At 39.5% G+C, this 18,042-nt stretch overlaps 1 protein-coding gene across 1 annotated transcript in view; it reads right to left on the bottom strand.

Moving 5' to 3' along the window:
- The window catches only part of CUNH10orf90 (chromosome unknown C10orf90 homolog), a 176,191-nt gene that overhangs the window by 59,382 nt on the left and 98,767 nt on the right, over positions 1-18,042 (bottom strand). Inside the window, exons 3-4 of the mRNA XM_029911373.1 lie at positions 10,939-11,033; positions 5,618-6,713 (exon numbers count right to left, since the gene is read on the bottom strand). Of these exons, the coding sequence (XP_029767233.1) occupies positions 5,618-6,713; positions 10,939-11,033 (1,191 nt within the window). The remainder of the gene's footprint in view (positions 1-5,617; positions 6,714-10,938; positions 11,034-18,042) is intronic.

An 18,042-nucleotide genomic window follows, 5' to 3' on the forward strand; every position in this document is an offset into this window, starting at 1 on the left:
TTTGAAAGCTACCTAAGAGATTTAGATGTCCAATTCTCATTAAAATTAATAAGAATTAGGTGCCCAAAGGCCTTTAGGAAGCTTCAAAAATCCCACCTCTGATGTTCTAGCTTGTTTTTACATGTAACACATGGATTTGAGGCACTTACAGTACAGCTCTTTGATGGATACAGGAGCTGCAGCTTCAGGAGTGACTAAGCCCCTATAGACACCATTTATTTTCATTTATTTAAATTCTACAATGCCATTAATTAAAATACAAAGTCAACTGAGGTGAAACCACAGCTCTAAAACAAGGCTTTCAAATGTCACAACCATGAAACATGACTTTGTGCACTAGCTGATAATGAGCTTTGGTTTACTAGGGAGAATTAGCATCTATATATATATTCTAGATTTTCACCCCAAAATATGCTATAGAAAAAATACATTCATGGTACGATACACACAAAAAATTTCAATAACTTGAGATCAATCATTTCACATTTGCATCAAAAGCAAAGAGGCCTATTGCTAGCTGACAGTGTTTTAGATGCCACCCACTATTAAACTCAGCTGTTGAAATCCAAGTCAAACTCTATTTGCAATCTGAACAACTTACTGTCAGGAAGCCTGACAATAAAATTTAAACGTAAAACACTGAATGAGATGAAGTTGTATGAATACTGGGCTAGATCCTCTCTGTTGCCCTGCATCTTCCCTAGTCACCTGTGCCATTGCAAAGTGAGTGTAAGACACTACCAGCTCAGAATGTTAATGATTTATTCCATTTCACACACTTGGCACTGGTGTAAATTTTAATACACAACGCAAGGAACAGTGGAGGATCAGGTCACCTGCCTATGGAAAAGGAAGATACCTTCCCATTCCACAAGATGGATGTTCCTGATGCATAATTCACTTGCCCAATCCAAACTGTGGTCCATGCACCCTTGGTGGTCCATGGAGACCTGTCTGGTGATGTGATACTGGTTCTCCTACTGGTTTACAGCTGCCAAATGGCATTAAAAGGCAGATAAACAGACATCAAATAATTTTCTATTTTTTTTCCATGTAAGCAATTGCTGTAGTTGAACAGGTGACTGTGATATGTGATCACAAATTGGAAGAGGCTCACCAGACATTTTATTAACATGAGGCCCACACTAATATACAAATTTTAGAACCCCTGAATTAGATTATGTTTTTAGAATGATTTAAATATGAAAAGTGCTAAGGGGTTGTTAACTATTGCTTGACTAATATCCCCAATAAGGTCACATGAAAACTAATTTTTTTTTTAATATGCCAGCAATTAGAAGCCAAAATAAAAGTTCACTCATTGACTTTCTCTTTCCTTATCCTGGTGAGGATATTATCTACCTACTCCCCTTCCCGCATTCCCCAGAAAGCTATTGGCTAACTATTTAGTGCTCTAAATTGATATACGTTCAAACTTTTTAAGTCACTGGGAATTCAGCTGGCAAGCCAGCTAATGTAGCAATGCACTATATGGTGGCATGGGTTGCTTGTCAAATGGTTTGATCCTGCATTCCTTGCACAGCCCTAACTCCCACTGAAGCCTGGGATGAAGCACAGTTTGACATGGCCACCTTCAAACCAAACCAGACAATATTATAAGAGGGACAAGGAAAATGAGTGTTGGCCTTGGAAATTTTTAACTCTCTAACTTTGGTATTTTAGTGGATGCAGTTAAAAAGGCTTTCCATTTTAATCAGAAAGGGCAACAATAAATAAAACTTTATCTACTGTACAGAGTATCAGTCACTGTAATAGATAGCCACCACATATGGTAGAATAAAAGTGGTATAAGAATATAAAATGAAGGATCTCCACTTGTATTTCTTGGGCTCAGTCATTTATACTATTACTATACTATACTATACTATACTATACTATTTCTTCCTCATCATCATTCCTTTTCTTTCTTTGTTTCTCTCATCCTCCTCTTCTCTAGTTCCTTCCTTCTACATATTTCCCTCATACTCAAATGTTATTCTCAGCTACCATAATGTGAGTAGGTTTGTTACATACCCCATGACCCAACACTGAAGAAACACTGACACCAGGTCTCAGTAGTTTCACCCCAGGCTCGGATAGTTTCTATCTCTCCAATGGTCTCAGAGTATCAAGAACAGAAAGGCTATCATTAAGGTAGCCCAGTTCAAGCCCATTACAAGTTGTAGAGATCAGGATCAGGTTCCTGATTTGGACCTAGTAGTATATGGTGAATCGGGAAGGCAAATGCTGCATTTGGAAGACTCAAAAACATCTGGCAACTCAAAAACATCTCCCTCAAGACAAAACTGAATGTGTACAAAGCAATTGTTATCACCATCACAACATATAGCAGTGAGACATGGCAACTTACCAAGAAAGTTACACAAAAGCTGGATGCATTTCATCACAAATGTCTGAGAAGAATATTGGGAATAACATATAGAGATAGGAAGACGAATGAAGAAGTCAGAAAAATTACTGGACAAGGTACCCTCTCAAAAATAATCTACAAAAGAAGACATCAGTGGCTGGGACATGTGCTGAGAATGGAAAAAGAACACTTACCAAATACCGCCCTTGAATGGAAGCCAGAAAATACAAGAAGAAAGAGAGGAAGACCGCGAATAACATGGAAACGAATAGTTCTGAACGACATCAAGCACCTCAACATAAAATGGGAAGATTTGGAGAGAAGGGCAGTTGACAGGCAAGCATGGCAAATGTGGGTAGCCCAATGTGCAGCAAAGCACGGGATGGACTAAGGTCTAAGGTAAGTATATGGTGAGCCAGTGGAAAATAGGGTATTGGTACAATGTGCTTCCTGCAGCTAGTCATCCTCAAGAGGCAGCCTGCCACATATTACACCACCTGGAGTCTCTTGTTGACCTTGACTGATAGCACTAGGTAAAGAAAGTTGTAATAGTCTAGGCCTGAAATGAAGAATGTATGAATCACAGTTGCTAGTCCTCATCGGAGGGACTAGGCAGAGTCTTCTAGCTAGTGTTAGCTGGAAGAAGGCATTTCTTGCAACTGGACCAACCTGAGTCTAGGAGACACATCTAGTAGTACTCAGATTCCAACATGGACAAATTCAAGCTAGTACATTTTGGGAGAAAGACACTTGGAAAGCAGTAATGGTGAAAACTACTTAGAGATGACAGTGGATAATTGATTAGTTTTACTTGCAATGTGATATGGCATCTAAAAAGGCTCTTGCAAATTTGACTGCATACACAGAGGTGTCACATCATGAAACAGGAAGGTATGACTTCATCACTTGAGATATTTAAAACTAGTTTAGACAAAAGCCTAGCTAAATGGCACAAACATACTGCGCTTGCGGTGGAATGGACTAGTCAACCTAATAGATCTTCTCCATCTCTCATTGCGATAATTCTATGAACTCAAAAGAGCTCTATTTTTCATTTTCTCACAGGTGAAAAAATCAAACCAATTCCCTTTCATTTTAATGAGCAGTTTACATGACTCATGAATTTTACTAGGTTTCCTAAGATTTGTCACAGTTAAAGGCTGACGAGTATTTGAGTGCTCATTAATTTTTGGATCCTAACAAGAAAGACCGTGCCCTTTGGAGGCATTATATCAGTTGTATTTACAAATCTCACACAGGAAAGCTGTAGTAAGGTGACAAAACATCTTGTTATCTATTATACAGAAATATACACATTTGCATATTACATTGTCATGTGAATAAACAGTGTAAGCCATTTAAAAGACAACACTTCCCACCTGGTTACCACAGTTATTTCCTCTTAAAGTATAGGCGGATAAATTGTGATAATCTCACACCTCATTTTCTAATAACTTCTGGCAAATGCTGACTTTATTAATGGAAGCCACTGTTTCTCTTGACCCCTGAGAAGTCTCAAAAAGTATTATAGGTAACCACTTCTGTCGTAAATCACATGCAGCGTCTAAACTATGTGCAGCAAAGCCTTGCATGCATAGCATTTGCCCCTCAAAATACCAACAGAACATTTGTTCTTCAAAGTAAGCTTGCAAATGCCACAAAAATATACAGGTATCATGGCTAAGCAGAGAAGTGAAAGAGTTAAATTAATGGCATCAGTCAGAGAGGATGCTCCTCCTATGTTCTTCTTCCCCCCCACCCCCGATTTCCCTTATCCTCCTTACCATGGCTTGTCATTTCCCTTGTGACTTCCAATTCATGTTCAAATTGTGTTAAACACTCTGCCATTGGGAACTTAGCACCTTTGCAAATCCAGCTACTGATTTAGTGCCTAAATATGGATTTAGGAACCAAACCTTGTCCTCTGTTTTGAAAATCTTGGCCTCACTGATCCGTCCTGCTGAAAGTTCCTGTTGATAAGTTACCTGGGATGTATAGTAGCAGCTTTTCTCTATAGAATATCTGCTATTTAATCATTTTGCCTTAATAAATAAAATAAATAATAATAATAAATACTACTACTGCTAATAATAAAGATTACTATCACACATTTCAGAGGCGGGGAGGTACTGAGTCTAGTGGCAACAACAGGGGATGAGGAAACGTGTCCACCAGGATTCTATGCCTTGCTCTGCCACTGAGTCAGTGTGTGACTTTGAACAAAATCCATTTGTGTCCCATTTCCCCCCCATCTGTAAATGGAAAAAACTCAGTGGTTGTTGTGAGGTTTTATTAATTAATGTTCATACAGTGATCAAAGGCAAAGTATTTCAGATGGGATGTAATCAAGGTTCTGCCGACCTACAATTACTACTACATCCCATGGTATTTTTCACAAGAGAAAGTGTGCTAGCTTTGGTGTCTTTGCCAAATTCCAACTCATCTGAATACGTTTGCCTATCTGTATTCTCTTCCTGCATGGTCAATATTTTTCTTGCCCTAAACTGATCCGTAGTTATTGCTTGTGCACGGTAAAACAGCTGCTGCGTTCCACTCCAGTGGAGGTTACGCTTCAGCAGTGACTGAAGCAATCCCTACAGCATCTATTTCTCACCTAACTCACAGAGATGTTGCGAGGATTAATTTTATATTTGTCAAATGCTTTGAGATATTTGGAAGAAATATTTTAAAGCCTTGCAAAACATTGCTGGGAATGAAGCTGCAGCCTTTACACGTGGAAAATTGCCATCTATTTTAGTTGCCAGAAGACTGGTGTTGTTATTATTTTATTATGGCTTTCCAAATTAAATCTAGAAACAATTTTTTTTAATCATAAGGAGCACAAACCAGTCTGAATCCTTTCATTTCTTATTTTCCACAATCTCTATTTTAAAAGTGAATCCTTCAGAACAAAGATTTTCTTGAAATTCTCTTTTGGGCTAAAAGCTTATATGTGTTTGGAACAAATATTTATATCAAAGTTACAGATGCTTACAGGGGCTTTATGCTGAAAACATAGGTACCACTTTATCCTATATTGTGGCAGGTGGCATCCATCACTGGTATGGTAAACATTATATCCACAGCAGTCCTAGAATTTAAAATGTCTAGTTTTCACTCAGACTCATTATGGATTTATTCTTGCAGAAGCAAAGATTTTTATTACCTGCTTGCATAATAATGCTATGATGGGTCTGTTCCAGTCTGAATCTCTGAAACAGACTCAAGTTTATGCAAATTACTCACCTGCCTCATAACTCCACTTAGGAACTTGAATGGACAATTTGATGTCATTGCCAGTACACTGTTTATCAGAATTATCTTCTTTTTGCTTTGTGACTATTAAATTATTAGTTCCTTTGGGTGCATCCACAAATGCTGGACAGTCAGAGGGAGATGTACCTTTCCAAGGGCATGCAGTACCCAAATATTCCTTTTCTGCTGTCTGTTTTTTATCTACATTATTTTCTTTTAAATTTGCATTTGAATTTGTTCTGAGTGGAGTCTTGTTTTCTTCCGGGAGCTTTGTTTTAAGTATCTCTGCTATTGACTCTTCATTAGCTATGCCATCTGCTCCATCTGGTGTTAATCTGGGTGAACTGCAATTTATATTGAAGGACAATATTGATCTATGAATTTTTTGGCTTTTAATTTGAAGTTGGTCAATACATACAGAAAGTGACTTGTCAAAGTAATAGATTGTATTTGGACAGTGCTGGGAAATTTTGAAATGAACAGATGAAGTGAATGAAACTGGTGCTTTTTTCCTGTGATTGCTGCCTGGAGGAAACATTCTGTTTTCTTTGTTGTCAATGTTAATCCAGTCTCCATGCCCTTCACATACTTGTGAATAAAATTCAGAAATCTTTAATCTGGTGGCATATCGGTTTATATAAGATTCTTGATTATGCAAAGGTTTGCAGTGCTGAGCTCGTCCTGCATTGTTTGAAGTAGCAGTAGTGTTCATTAGAACATCACCTCCCCAGCATTTCAAACACAGAGAATCAGTAACAGCTACCTGCACTGGGTTGTTAAAAGGTGGAACAACCCGTCTAGCAGTAACTGTTATGGATGCGAATCCTTTTTTATGAGAGTCTGTTCTAGATATGTTGTCATCGAAAGATGCCTGAATTCCTAATCTGCTGGGAAGTAACAAGAATGCTCTATTAATGTTGACTGAACTATCATTAGCCAGAGATTGCTTCGTATGATAAGCATTAGGCTGAGTGATCACAGACTGCATCGGCAAAGCAGACCCATTTTCTTTTGATTTAGTCTCATCAATCAACTGTGAAATGACTATGGATGAAATCATTTTTGTGTTTTGTGATGCCAGAGACTCCTGCAAATGAAAAAGATCCAAATTATTAAAATATTCTATTGTCAAACATATAACTATTTCTCCTTCAGAGTCTATAATAGGGTTTGTTCAAGGTTTCTTGTTAAATTTCTTTTTGTACCAGTTTGCTTTCTGTCATTTTGAAGACATGTTCCTAAAATCAATTCAGAATTGTCTAGAAGAGTTCAGCAAAAATCGGATCCATTTTATGCAAAAATTAAACATTCTAAAACCATTAGTTTGAATGATTAACATCCGAAGAAGTGGGTTGTAGCCCACGAAAGCTTATGCTCTAATAAATTTGTTAGTCTCTAAGGTGCCACAAGTACTCCTGTTCTTTTTGCGGATACAGACTAACACGGCTGCTACTCTGAAACCAATGATTAACTGATTCTCTCAGTTGGCGTATCTGGTCCTATGTTTGTCTAACAATATATGTGTCAATGGTGATTGTCAATTTCAAATTATAACCTGCTCTTTCATGCTGATCTACTGAAATATTAAAAGTGCTTTAAGCACTTACTGCCTGTACAAAATGAACAACGTACTGTGATTTTCTGTGGAGTGTTTATGTGGGAGTTGGGTCAGTGCTGCTGCACAAAAGCATCAAATATGACCATGGGGAAAACTCCTCCATGTTCTCTCCAATAAAAGATATGCACAAATTTCTGTAAGTGCTTTGGATACCATTTAATTCATTAGCTTAATATTTGCTGGGTGCACAAAATAACAGTATAAGGAGGCATATGCCCAAGACTGATTGACAGCAGTCCGGACTCATTTTTCTAACCACAACAATCGCCATCTATCTTAACATAATGTACCTGATGTCCTTAGATAAGTGTAAGCATGAAGTTTAACTCTACCTACAATTATTATCTAGATGACTGGTTACATAATGTTTATTTCATGCAGAGTATATGGCTCAAATTCTCTGCTGCTGTAAATTGTTACATCTCCACTGAGGTCAATGTTAGCTGCATCAATTTACACCAGCAGGGAATTTGGCCCTATGATCTGAGCGTCCTCAGTCCTCACTTAGTCAAAGTTCCCACTGAGTCACAAAGTAAATTCTACATGATTGGAACCATGGTGAAGTGTCATCTGAATGACTCTTTTTTTTATTTAAGTGGTTTATGGGAGCTATTTTATTGTTCATGAAGTTAGCCAGATTGATAGCCCTGGAAACTCAACTGAAGGTGATACTGCAGTCAGCCAGCATCCAAACTTCTCTACAACAGTTTCACCAGTATACCTCAACCTTGTTCTTGAGGGACAATCTTTTGGGGCAAGTAGGATTTCTTTATATCCCTTCTGTCCTTAATTTTTCTGCAGGGTGTGCCATCCAGGCAGCCAACTGAGTTGATGGGCTGTGTGATGTAAACACATGTCTACCAGGAACTACACTGAGATATAAATCCATGTCATCTATGGCACCAAACAACTGGTCAAAAACATTGATCCTTACCAGTCTGGCTAAAGGGAATCCTGTGATCATTAAGTCAAAGGCTCAATTGCCCATTACCCAATCCCCTCAGCCAGCCATCACCTCAGAGTTACAAACACCAGAGTTTTACGAACTGACCGGTCAACCACACACCTCATTTGGAACCAGAAGTATGCAATCAGGCAACTGCAGAGACCAAAAAAAAAAAAAAAAAAAGGCAAATACAGTACAGTACTGTGTTGAAGTTAAACTACTAAAAAAAATGAAGGGCAATTTTAAGAAAAAAATATTTGACAAGGTTTGACAGAAAACTATTTCTGTGCTTGTTTCATTTAAATTAAGAGGGTTAAAAGCAGCATTTTTCTTCTGCATAGTAAAGTTTCAAAGCTTTATTATGTCAATGTTCGGTTGTAAACTTTTGAAAGAACAACCATAACATTTTGTTCAGAGTTATGAACATTTCAGAGTTATGAACAACCTCCATTCCTGAGGTGTTCATAACTCTGAAGCTCTGCTGTAGTTGTATATTCAGAGATACACTGCTATTATTTGAACTGAACATGAGAGTATTCAGGATGTACATGTTCACATAAATATATATTCAGATATACACACCAAAATGTTCAATTTAGATAACCACAGTTATGAATATCTGGAGTAAAGTACAGGACATCTTCATATATTAGAATGTACAGTCATTTCATACGCATTTTGTTTATATTACAAAAATAAAACACACATATAGTTTGACTTCATAGCCACAAAATGCTACTCTAATGTCCCTCAACTTACGAGAACCATCCCTGTGTATCTGTAATTGTACCAGGCATTAGATGACACCTTATACACACAAGGTCACAAGGTTCTGGTAAATCGTAAGGTTCTGGTAAATCGACAAGGCTATGGCAGAATTTTATGGCCTTCTTAAAGTCTTTGCTGAGACTACTTGCCCTCATCAGATTGGTCATAACAAGAAAGGGGAAGGTTGGCTTGCTCACCTGCTTATAAAGATCATCTGCCCCCATCCCCCCACCATTGCCAAGCTGCAAGTAACAACAAGCGTAGTAAGCTTTGGTATCCAGTTAATTATGCAAAGCTTTGGAATTTGTTAGGTAGATGAGGAGAATACGAATATAAAGGGGATGCTGAAAGATGGAAGAATGTTTTATTTTTTTAGAAGGGCTGTGTGCTTTGCAAGAGTTTAGGTGGTATTCAGTACTCTATTCTTATACCACACCCGTCACAATGGTATTTGAGCACCCAAGTCTTCAATAATAAAACAATCATATTATACATATATTGACTAATTTGGACAGCAACAGCTGTAAAATATAGCCTGAGAGGGAGAAAATATTCTCCTGAGGTTTAATATTTTGCCTGAAGGCTGACAGCAATCTATTCCATCCAAGGAACTATGTTCACTTCAGAAATGTGTTTATTTCTATTGTTTCTGGCCCTGGAGCCACGTTGTACTTGCTTTACTATCTCTGTTGAAATTTTCCCTGTGTCTTCTCAGACCCTTTTCTCTCTGCCTCCACTCTTATCAACCCCTTCTCTTGACATTATTATTTATTTCTTCTGCAGTAGGACCAGCTCCGGAGCCTCAAACCAGACCATTGAAATCTCAGGTGATCACAGGACCTCCTGCTGTCAGTGTTCTGAGATGGGAGGCTCAGAGTGATAAGTCTGAGGTCCATAGTGTCTCTCCTGTGGAGGAATCCATGCTGAAGACCATCAAACTCTGTGCAAACTATTGCCCTGTTTGCTGTGGTATTGCCATAACAGGAAAATAGCACAGAATACTGTCTTTTAAATAATCCTCAGATTAAGGTTTGAGGAAGGTAAATTTTTGGGACCTAAACAGCAGAGCAAATCCAGGGAAATGTTTCCTATCTTCTAAACTAACTGTTTGTGGCTCTGACAATCCAATATCCTCCCAGCCCCAGGGAATGTATTTTTTTCCTTCCCTAATTTTTTTTCAATGGCTTGAATAATATTTTCTTCATTTTGTATTGTACTATATTTACCTCAACCTGCATCTTTAAGACCTTTGCAATCTTCTTAATCTCCCTTCGATTTTTACAGATCGATGAATACAAATGTTCTTTGAAATGCATTATTTTGTATGTCTCTCATGTGTTCCAGCAATTAACATGAAAATTACTTAATTTCTTTTGTTAAGTACAAAACAGATGGAAATCCCATGTAATGGTCCAAATGCAAGTCAGAAACGCTTCTGATTAGTTTCAGCTCATGTAGCAGTATTTTGAATGAGTAAATTATAAAAATAAATAACAAATAATGTCTCCTCCCAATGTTTTGAGAAGGTAATGAGTCTCTCTGAGCTGGCCCTACATTCTTTTGGGAGTTTGCAAGCTTCATAGTCTTAGTGCAAAAGGAAAGAGTATTCTAGCGAATTGCAAATCCATGACTTTATTTTCAGGGGATCAGAGGATGGGAGTATCCCACACATTGCTTAGATCACTGGTATCATTGGTTGAGTCTGCCTGGGATATTTCTCAAAAACTTACTTTTCTCCAAAATATGCATTTTATTTTTCTTCAACAAGAATATAGATAATAAGATGAATTAAATCTACTGCAAATAGAATCATGACCACTTAGCCATCACTTTATTTGGCTTTTCTGCTGCCTAAGTTGAGTGTGACTAACCAAAAACAACTGTAAACACACTATATGGAGACAGGGTGATCATTTTTTAAACCTGAATGAATTCTGCTGACTACTATGAAAGCTCAACTGTGGGATTTTTTGTTTTTACCTTAGTGGAGTCTGATTCTCGATCTGCAGCATTATCGTGCTGATGGCTTTTGAGTTCTTTTGGATCGTTAGCACCACACTGTTTTTCTCCGATTCCTAGGAGGGGGGAAAAAAAGGAAGACATGTTACTGTCAACTACATGATGGTATAGCTAAAATGGGATATAAAACCGAGTACAAATAGAAGTAAAAAGGGTATTACTAACTGATTCTGAATGGTCTAGGATCCACTTATCTGAGGCTAGGTCTACACTACAGCGGGGGTCCGACCTAAGATACGCAACTTCAGCTACATGAATACCGTAGCTGAAGTTGCGTATTTTAGGTCGACTTACCTGGCTGTGAGGACGGGGGAAAGTCGACCGCTGCCGCGCTGCCGTCGACTCCGCTGCTGCCTCTTGCCGCGGTGGATTTCCGGAGTCGACGGCAGAGCGATCAGGGATCGATTTTATCGCGTCTTCACTAGACGCGATAAGTCGATCCCAGAAAACCGATTGCCTGCCGCCGGACCCTCCGGTAAGTGTAGACAAGCCCTGAGAGACCGCATCTCCCTGTTTCCAGTGGTTGCACTTTAAACCACACTGCGAGGCTGCTCCCAGGATAGGTTCCAGGACAGTCTCACGCTGTACTGAGGCCTGATCAAAAGCCCATTGAAGTCAATGGAAGGTCTCCCATTGACCCCCAGTGGGTTTTGGAGTATGGGCCTTCACAAATTGGCTGTCTTTTGCAGAGTCTGAGACTAGTGTCTGATACAAGACATTATGGACCTTGTTTTTATTTGAACTAAGGACATTATACACTACCCTGGCAGTGCAAAGGAGCCTTAAAAGTGTTCATAAATCGCATTAGTAAATGTGAGTATATTTATCTGGTCTAACTTTTGTTTGATTTATTTTGTTTGGCTGTTGGTTTGAGGGTTTTGTTTTTTTTTAGTTTTCTGGGCCGCATGGTGCCTGGGATTGCTGTAACTGGGCATTCTTTAACACCACACATTGTGAGTCATTTTACATAAATAACGTTTCTTTGCTTCTCGGTGCTTATTTGAAAATGCAAAGTAATAAAATAAGTATTTAAATGGCATAAAATTCCCTCACTCTTCTGCCCAACCAACTCTGCAGTAAAAATTCATGGGAACATAGGCTTTCGTTTTCGCAACACACTGCACAAGGCTGCAGTTTTTACTAAATTTAATTTCATTTTACATACATTGTTGTATTAGCAGAGGAATAGAAGTCAGATCCTCTTACTGCAGAAACTGCTTATTAAACCTCATCTGCAATAGCAGGTTTGAGTCCTTCCCACTGGTGCAGGGATCAGGGGAGGGAGAAGGGGGTGTACTGTGTGACTCCATCTGCTTCAGTGAGAACTGCTCTTCTGAGAGTTCCATTGTGGGGAGGCAGCTGCAAGTTGCAGCTGGGGCTCCCTAGGAGGCCTGCTAGCAGAGGCTGCCCAGAAGGATTCAATGATACAGAATATCTCTTGGAGTGCCCATAAGAAGCACTGTGAAGAAATCTGCAGCCAGTCAGCACTGCCTTCAAAGTGGACTATGGGCACAGTTTCCACCATTGGGGCTCTGCTGACATGACTCTGTGGTGGATCCGCTGTGTACAGTACTAGTCACCATATCAAAAGAAGGCTGTTGTTGCCATAGAAAGTGCACAGGCATGGAGCAACAAAGAATCCAACCAAGGCTGAAGAATCCAGCAATGAGGAGGAGGGTGAAGGGAGTCAGGAAGGAGTGGATTTGAGGGGAGCTAACAGAAGTTCTTGCAAAGGTGAAAGACAAAGCTCACGGTGTCATGTTTTACACCAGTAAAAGCTCCAAGAAATAGGGTATAAATAGGTAGAGAACTCAGGAATGGTTATGATGTTTGGAATAAGATTCTTTCGGAATTACTTAGCAACACAGGACTCCTGGTGACAAATTAACCCTTCTCAGGTGCCACATAAATAGTAATAACTGCTTCATTCCACCACTAATGAATGCTCTGGAGCTGCCGCTTCCTTAGTTTAAAACACCTGGAGCTGCTGGCACAGAAGTGACTACAAGGGGTTCTCAGCTTTGAAACTCGCTCCTCCCCTTTGTCTGAAGGAGGCCGAACAAATCTGCTGACCAGTAGAGGAAGCTGCAAAACCTACAGATGTCCACAATTGTTTGGGAAAGGGGAAGTACAATGTGGGTTGGTGTTTGTAGGGAGAATGGGGTACTTGCAGTGATACATTAAATGTGGATATTTGGATGAAGAGAGACTGTTGCATATGTTGATTTACTTTTAATATTTGTCAAAGGTGCCTCTCCTCTGTGCTTTTTAAAAATATTAATTTTAATAAATAAATGTGGGATAAGTGGCCAAGGTAGGTCATGAAAGCAAAATGTAAGAATTAGTTCAGGAGAAAAATCAGAGGTTTGCCAAATGCAATGGTAGTAATTGAAAAATCATCATTAACCTACAGTTTTCAATTGTTTCCTATTGTAAGTAAAGTGGGAAAACTGCAGTTCTCTCAGATATCTCTGTGAGGCAACTGTGGGTAAATACTGACTTTTTAATGCTAATCACAGTGTATAAGGAAAGCTGGAAGGCTGGATAAAGATAAACCAAAACTGAGCAGGCATGCTGTACCAGATGGTTTTTTCGCCTGTATTTCTCTCAGATAACTTGTATTCAAAGTCCAAGAGAAAGAAGAAACACTACAAGGTCAAACAAGGATAAGATGTCAAAGTCCACAGAGAAATATATAAGATGTAAATTACGGCTTTCAAGGTAACCTCTCCTAGCATATGTTTTCACTGCAAAAAACCATGTGTACTCAACTTAACTTAGCTAACTCAAGTTCAACCCTAGGCTCACCTGCAGGCTTTAACTTGAGCTGCTAACCCAAGTTGCCATGTCTTCGCTGATATTTTAACTTGAATCAGCTAACCTGAATTAAATACATCCCTTTTTTTCCACAGTGAAAATATATCCATAGACAGTTACGGCTACTGTCCACAGATGCAACCTCCCCACAGATCTCCTTGGTGTAGGTTTGTTCAGCCATTTTGTGGTCGGAGAAAGTTAGATGAGAAGGGGGAAGTGAATGTTTCTCCTGTCTGCTAAATCATTCAGTTTGGGTTTTTTTGCATCGTGTCCTGGGTAATGACACTTGTATGCTACCATGGGAATCCCAGTGATGGCAGATACTCCGACTTTTGGCAAACAATTTAACAATTGCTGTAATGGATTAATAAAAGTAGTGAATAAACCTCCACCAACTTCCCTGCTATTATTCAAATATATATTCTTGGAAGCCTCACATTTGTTAATTCATGTGAACAGTAAAAACACCAATACTGACCTTATGAAAAGAGCTTGAAGCTCCTCATTTAAAATGAGGACACTGCATGAAATAACAGCAGCTTAGATTAGAAGTAAATGTCAGGCACAGAGCACCCATACAGGTTCTTGTTGCTGACAAAGTGCTTTGTACTATAACAATTATCATTCAACAAAATATAAAGTTCAATATTTCCCTGACACACAGCTATGGAAGTCATGGCATTTCAAGTATTTCCTATCAGTGTGGGGAGAAAAGAAAGCTTGTTCCTGATATGAAGTCCTGAGGATTTCTGTTTTATCCCGTTCCACTGTAACCTATTTTCACAAACCCTGTCTTTAAGGCTGAGAAAGACTTTCCTAGTCCCTCAGTACTATCCAACAGTATCCTCAGGCTCGTAGATGGATGCATGCTGAATGTACAGTCCAGTTCGTGAAAAAGGGGGAGGCAGCTGTTGGCATCCTGACCCTTGCGATCTATATTGCACCTTTAACCCTTTTATTTTCTCACAGCACTGTTTGCTGGACGAAATGATACACTCCTTGGCATCTGGACACCAGGGCACAGCCTGTGGTGTTCGTAATTACAGAGTGGAGCTGGAACTGAATCTCTAACTCACAAATGCCTGGATGTCTGCCTTGGACCAACTGGTAGCACACTCAGGTGATGTCTGAAATCGGCCCGTTAAAACACAGTGGTTGCAAAGATGGGTATGCTGGTGAGAAACAGTTATGTTATGAACCTGAGGTGTACACAGCACAATTTGTACACGCAAAGACTCTGTAGAAAGCTTGATAGAAACTCAACCAGACAGGCCACTGTTGGGATTATTACACCAGAACTTCTGGTCTTGACTGGCACTACACTTGTGTAAATGGGCATGCTGCAGAATGGCATGGTATACCTTGCTCAGAGCAAGTGCAGTCAAAACAGTGGGGTGAATGCCTGTCATTGGAAGAAACTGTGTGTGGGGGCACCAAAAGGCAGTTAGCACCCCAATTTTTAGTAGTGCAAGTTGCACACTTTCATTCAGTTGCCATCTCTGCTGACAACTTTCAAATATACTTCCCCACTACCCTCTGATCTCTTCCTCTCTATGTAAACTCCTATCCATGCTATCGGCACCTCTTTGTGTCACAACGCCGTGAAGCGTGGGTTCTTCCTCTCTAGCTCCCCACTGTAGGTAGTTTGCCTTTATGTGCCACTCAGCCCTCCAGCTGAGAAGCGGTTCGTTAACAAAATGTTCAATGTAGTCCAAAGTCCCAGAGAATCAACCTATCTTCTGAGCTTAATCGCCTCCTGGGATTAATCCACTGTATTTCCCTGCCTCTGTTACTGAGCACTGTCCTGCCCAGTCAAAGTATTCCTGAGGCCTCTAGCCTCCCACAGTCTTTGGCATTTCAGCTCTTCACAGAGTGAGCAAGTGAACGAATGTGTGAGCAAGCAAGCAACCCTGCCTGCTCCCTGTGGCTCCTTCCCTCTTTACTGAGTTCTCAGCCTATTTATAAGTCCCAGGCGTCTGCTGAGTTTTCACCTGATGCTTTTCATCCCACCCTGCCTGGCTGACAAGTAACTACCTAATTACCACCATGGTGAAGTGAATTTGACTAACTGGGCCTTTAGCCCTTTCTTGCGCGTTCAGCCTGTCTCATATACTTTATGCCCTGACTTGGCCTGTGTTGCCCTCATCTTACCTTTCTTTAAGTCTCTCCTCAGAACAAACTTCTCAGAATCCTTCAACTGTAGTTCTCTCTTAAATAAGGGTTTAGTAGAGAAATGTTGGAACACACACACATTGAAACTAACAAGAAAGCTGCTAAACATCTCCACTCAATCATCTGCTTTTTGTTGATCCTCAATCCTTATCCTATATCTCCAAATTGTCCGTTTAAATAGTAAGTATTCAAGGACATGGACTTCTTTTGGCTGTCTGTAAAACACTTAGCACTATATAAATAATTTCTAGCACTTATAAATAATATTAGAAAGAGAAAATTCACCTTCATTGATTTCACTGATCATATTTAACTAAAGATTTAGAAACCATACAAGGTCTTTTATCAGCTGATAAATGTTATGTACAAGTGGCACAAAACCGACAGTTTAAGATCCAAAAATATCTCAGAGGCAAGTCAGCCTCCCAGCCTTCCACTTCTGTGGCTAAAGAGTGTCACAAAGTTCTAAATTGCACCTAACTCACTGGAATGTTTACACTGTTTGTTACTAGGACAGTTATATTAGGATTCCATCTTCAAAACTTTCATGGTAATTAACAGCAGTTGTTTTGGTTTGACATTGATGTTTGAAGATGCTTGTAACTTATACATTAAAAACCAAAATTATCTCAGGTATAATTTAAAACTTTTGTTTAAGGCATTTTATCTATAGATAAGACAGCCATACAACTCTCCCACCCCAAGCTATATGCATATATTTATATATAGCATCATTCAAAGACATGTAAGGAGTTTTATTTATACTGTTTAAAACAGTTTGGGTTTTTGTTGTTTTTCTTAATACATATTTAACTCAAAAACCTGAAAAACACTTGGGGGAAAAGATGTAATCATCAAAGGTTCAGTACCCCAGCCTCCACAATGGCTAAGGCTAAGAAAGCTCCCAGTGCACATCTCAGATCTGCAGTGAGTCATCCAGCAAAACCAGGGAAGACCAATGAACACCCGATTTGACATTCCTGATATTCCTAAGTCCTGGATCCGTGAAGCTTAAAAGAAGCTTAAAAGTTCTGCCAGCATAGCTATGTCAGTTAGGAGTGTGAAACAAGACAGCAACTAACCAACATTGCTGTGCCAGCAAAAGCCCTAGCGTAAAGGCTGCTATACTGGCAAAAAGTTCTTTAGCGAGTACAGCTTATTTTATTTGTTGAACTGGTATAAGCTATACCAGCCACCACCTGCAGGGGTCAAGAAGGGATTCCCTTCCTCCTCCTTCCCCCCCGCCAATGTATTCAGTTTTTGTTTGTTTTTGTTTTTTTTTTCTCCTTCCTCTGAAGCTTCAAGGATGGCCAGAGCTGGAGGTGGGACATTGGATGGGGTGGCCCAAGGCTCTGAGGTGGCACTGAGCATTCTTTCTCCCTCAGATGTTTGGCTGACTGGTTCTTGTTCACACGCTCACAGTCTAACTAATCACCATATGTGAGGTCAGGAAGAAATTTTCCCTCAGGTCAGATTGGCAGTGACCTTGGGGGGTTTCGCCTTCTTTTGCAGCATGTGAGTGTGGTTGACTTGGACATTGGTGCATCTCAATCCCTCCTATTCTTTGCCTGTGGCACACAGTAGTCGTGTCTCCTGTGGGCTGTAATACTTTGGTCTAATTTCAGCTGTTGGGTTAATGTGCGGTTGCTGGGTGGTGTTGGTAGCCTGTGATATATAGGAGGGCAAACTAGATATTCTGGTGGTCCCTTGTGGCCTTAAACTCTATGACTCAAAAAAGTTCTTTTGCTGGTGTAGACTCATAAACAATATAAGCTATATCTCTCCACTAGTGGGAGTTTGCTGGTATAGCTAGCTCAGCAAATCCTTTCTAATGTAGAAAAAGGCCTAAGGTAAAAGCCAAACGAGAATAAATGACAAAGACAAATTTACTCAACACTTTTCAGGTTTCTTTATATTTCATCAAGAAGCAAATAAAATTGCATTTTTCTTCAATTGCAGGCCATCTTTATTAAAATAAAAATGTACAACCAAACTGAGGTCAACATTTAAAATGGGAATAGAGGTAGGCAAATGCTGAATATTTTTGAAAATCCAATCCTGCATATATAAAACCCT

Source organism: Terrapene carolina, unplaced genomic scaffold, assembly GCF_002925995.2.
Source record: "Terrapene carolina triunguis isolate 2854851 unplaced genomic scaffold, T_m_triunguis-2.0 Scaffold95, whole genome shotgun sequence".
Classification (NCBI taxonomy): domain Eukaryota; kingdom Metazoa; phylum Chordata; order Testudines; family Emydidae; genus Terrapene; species Terrapene triunguis.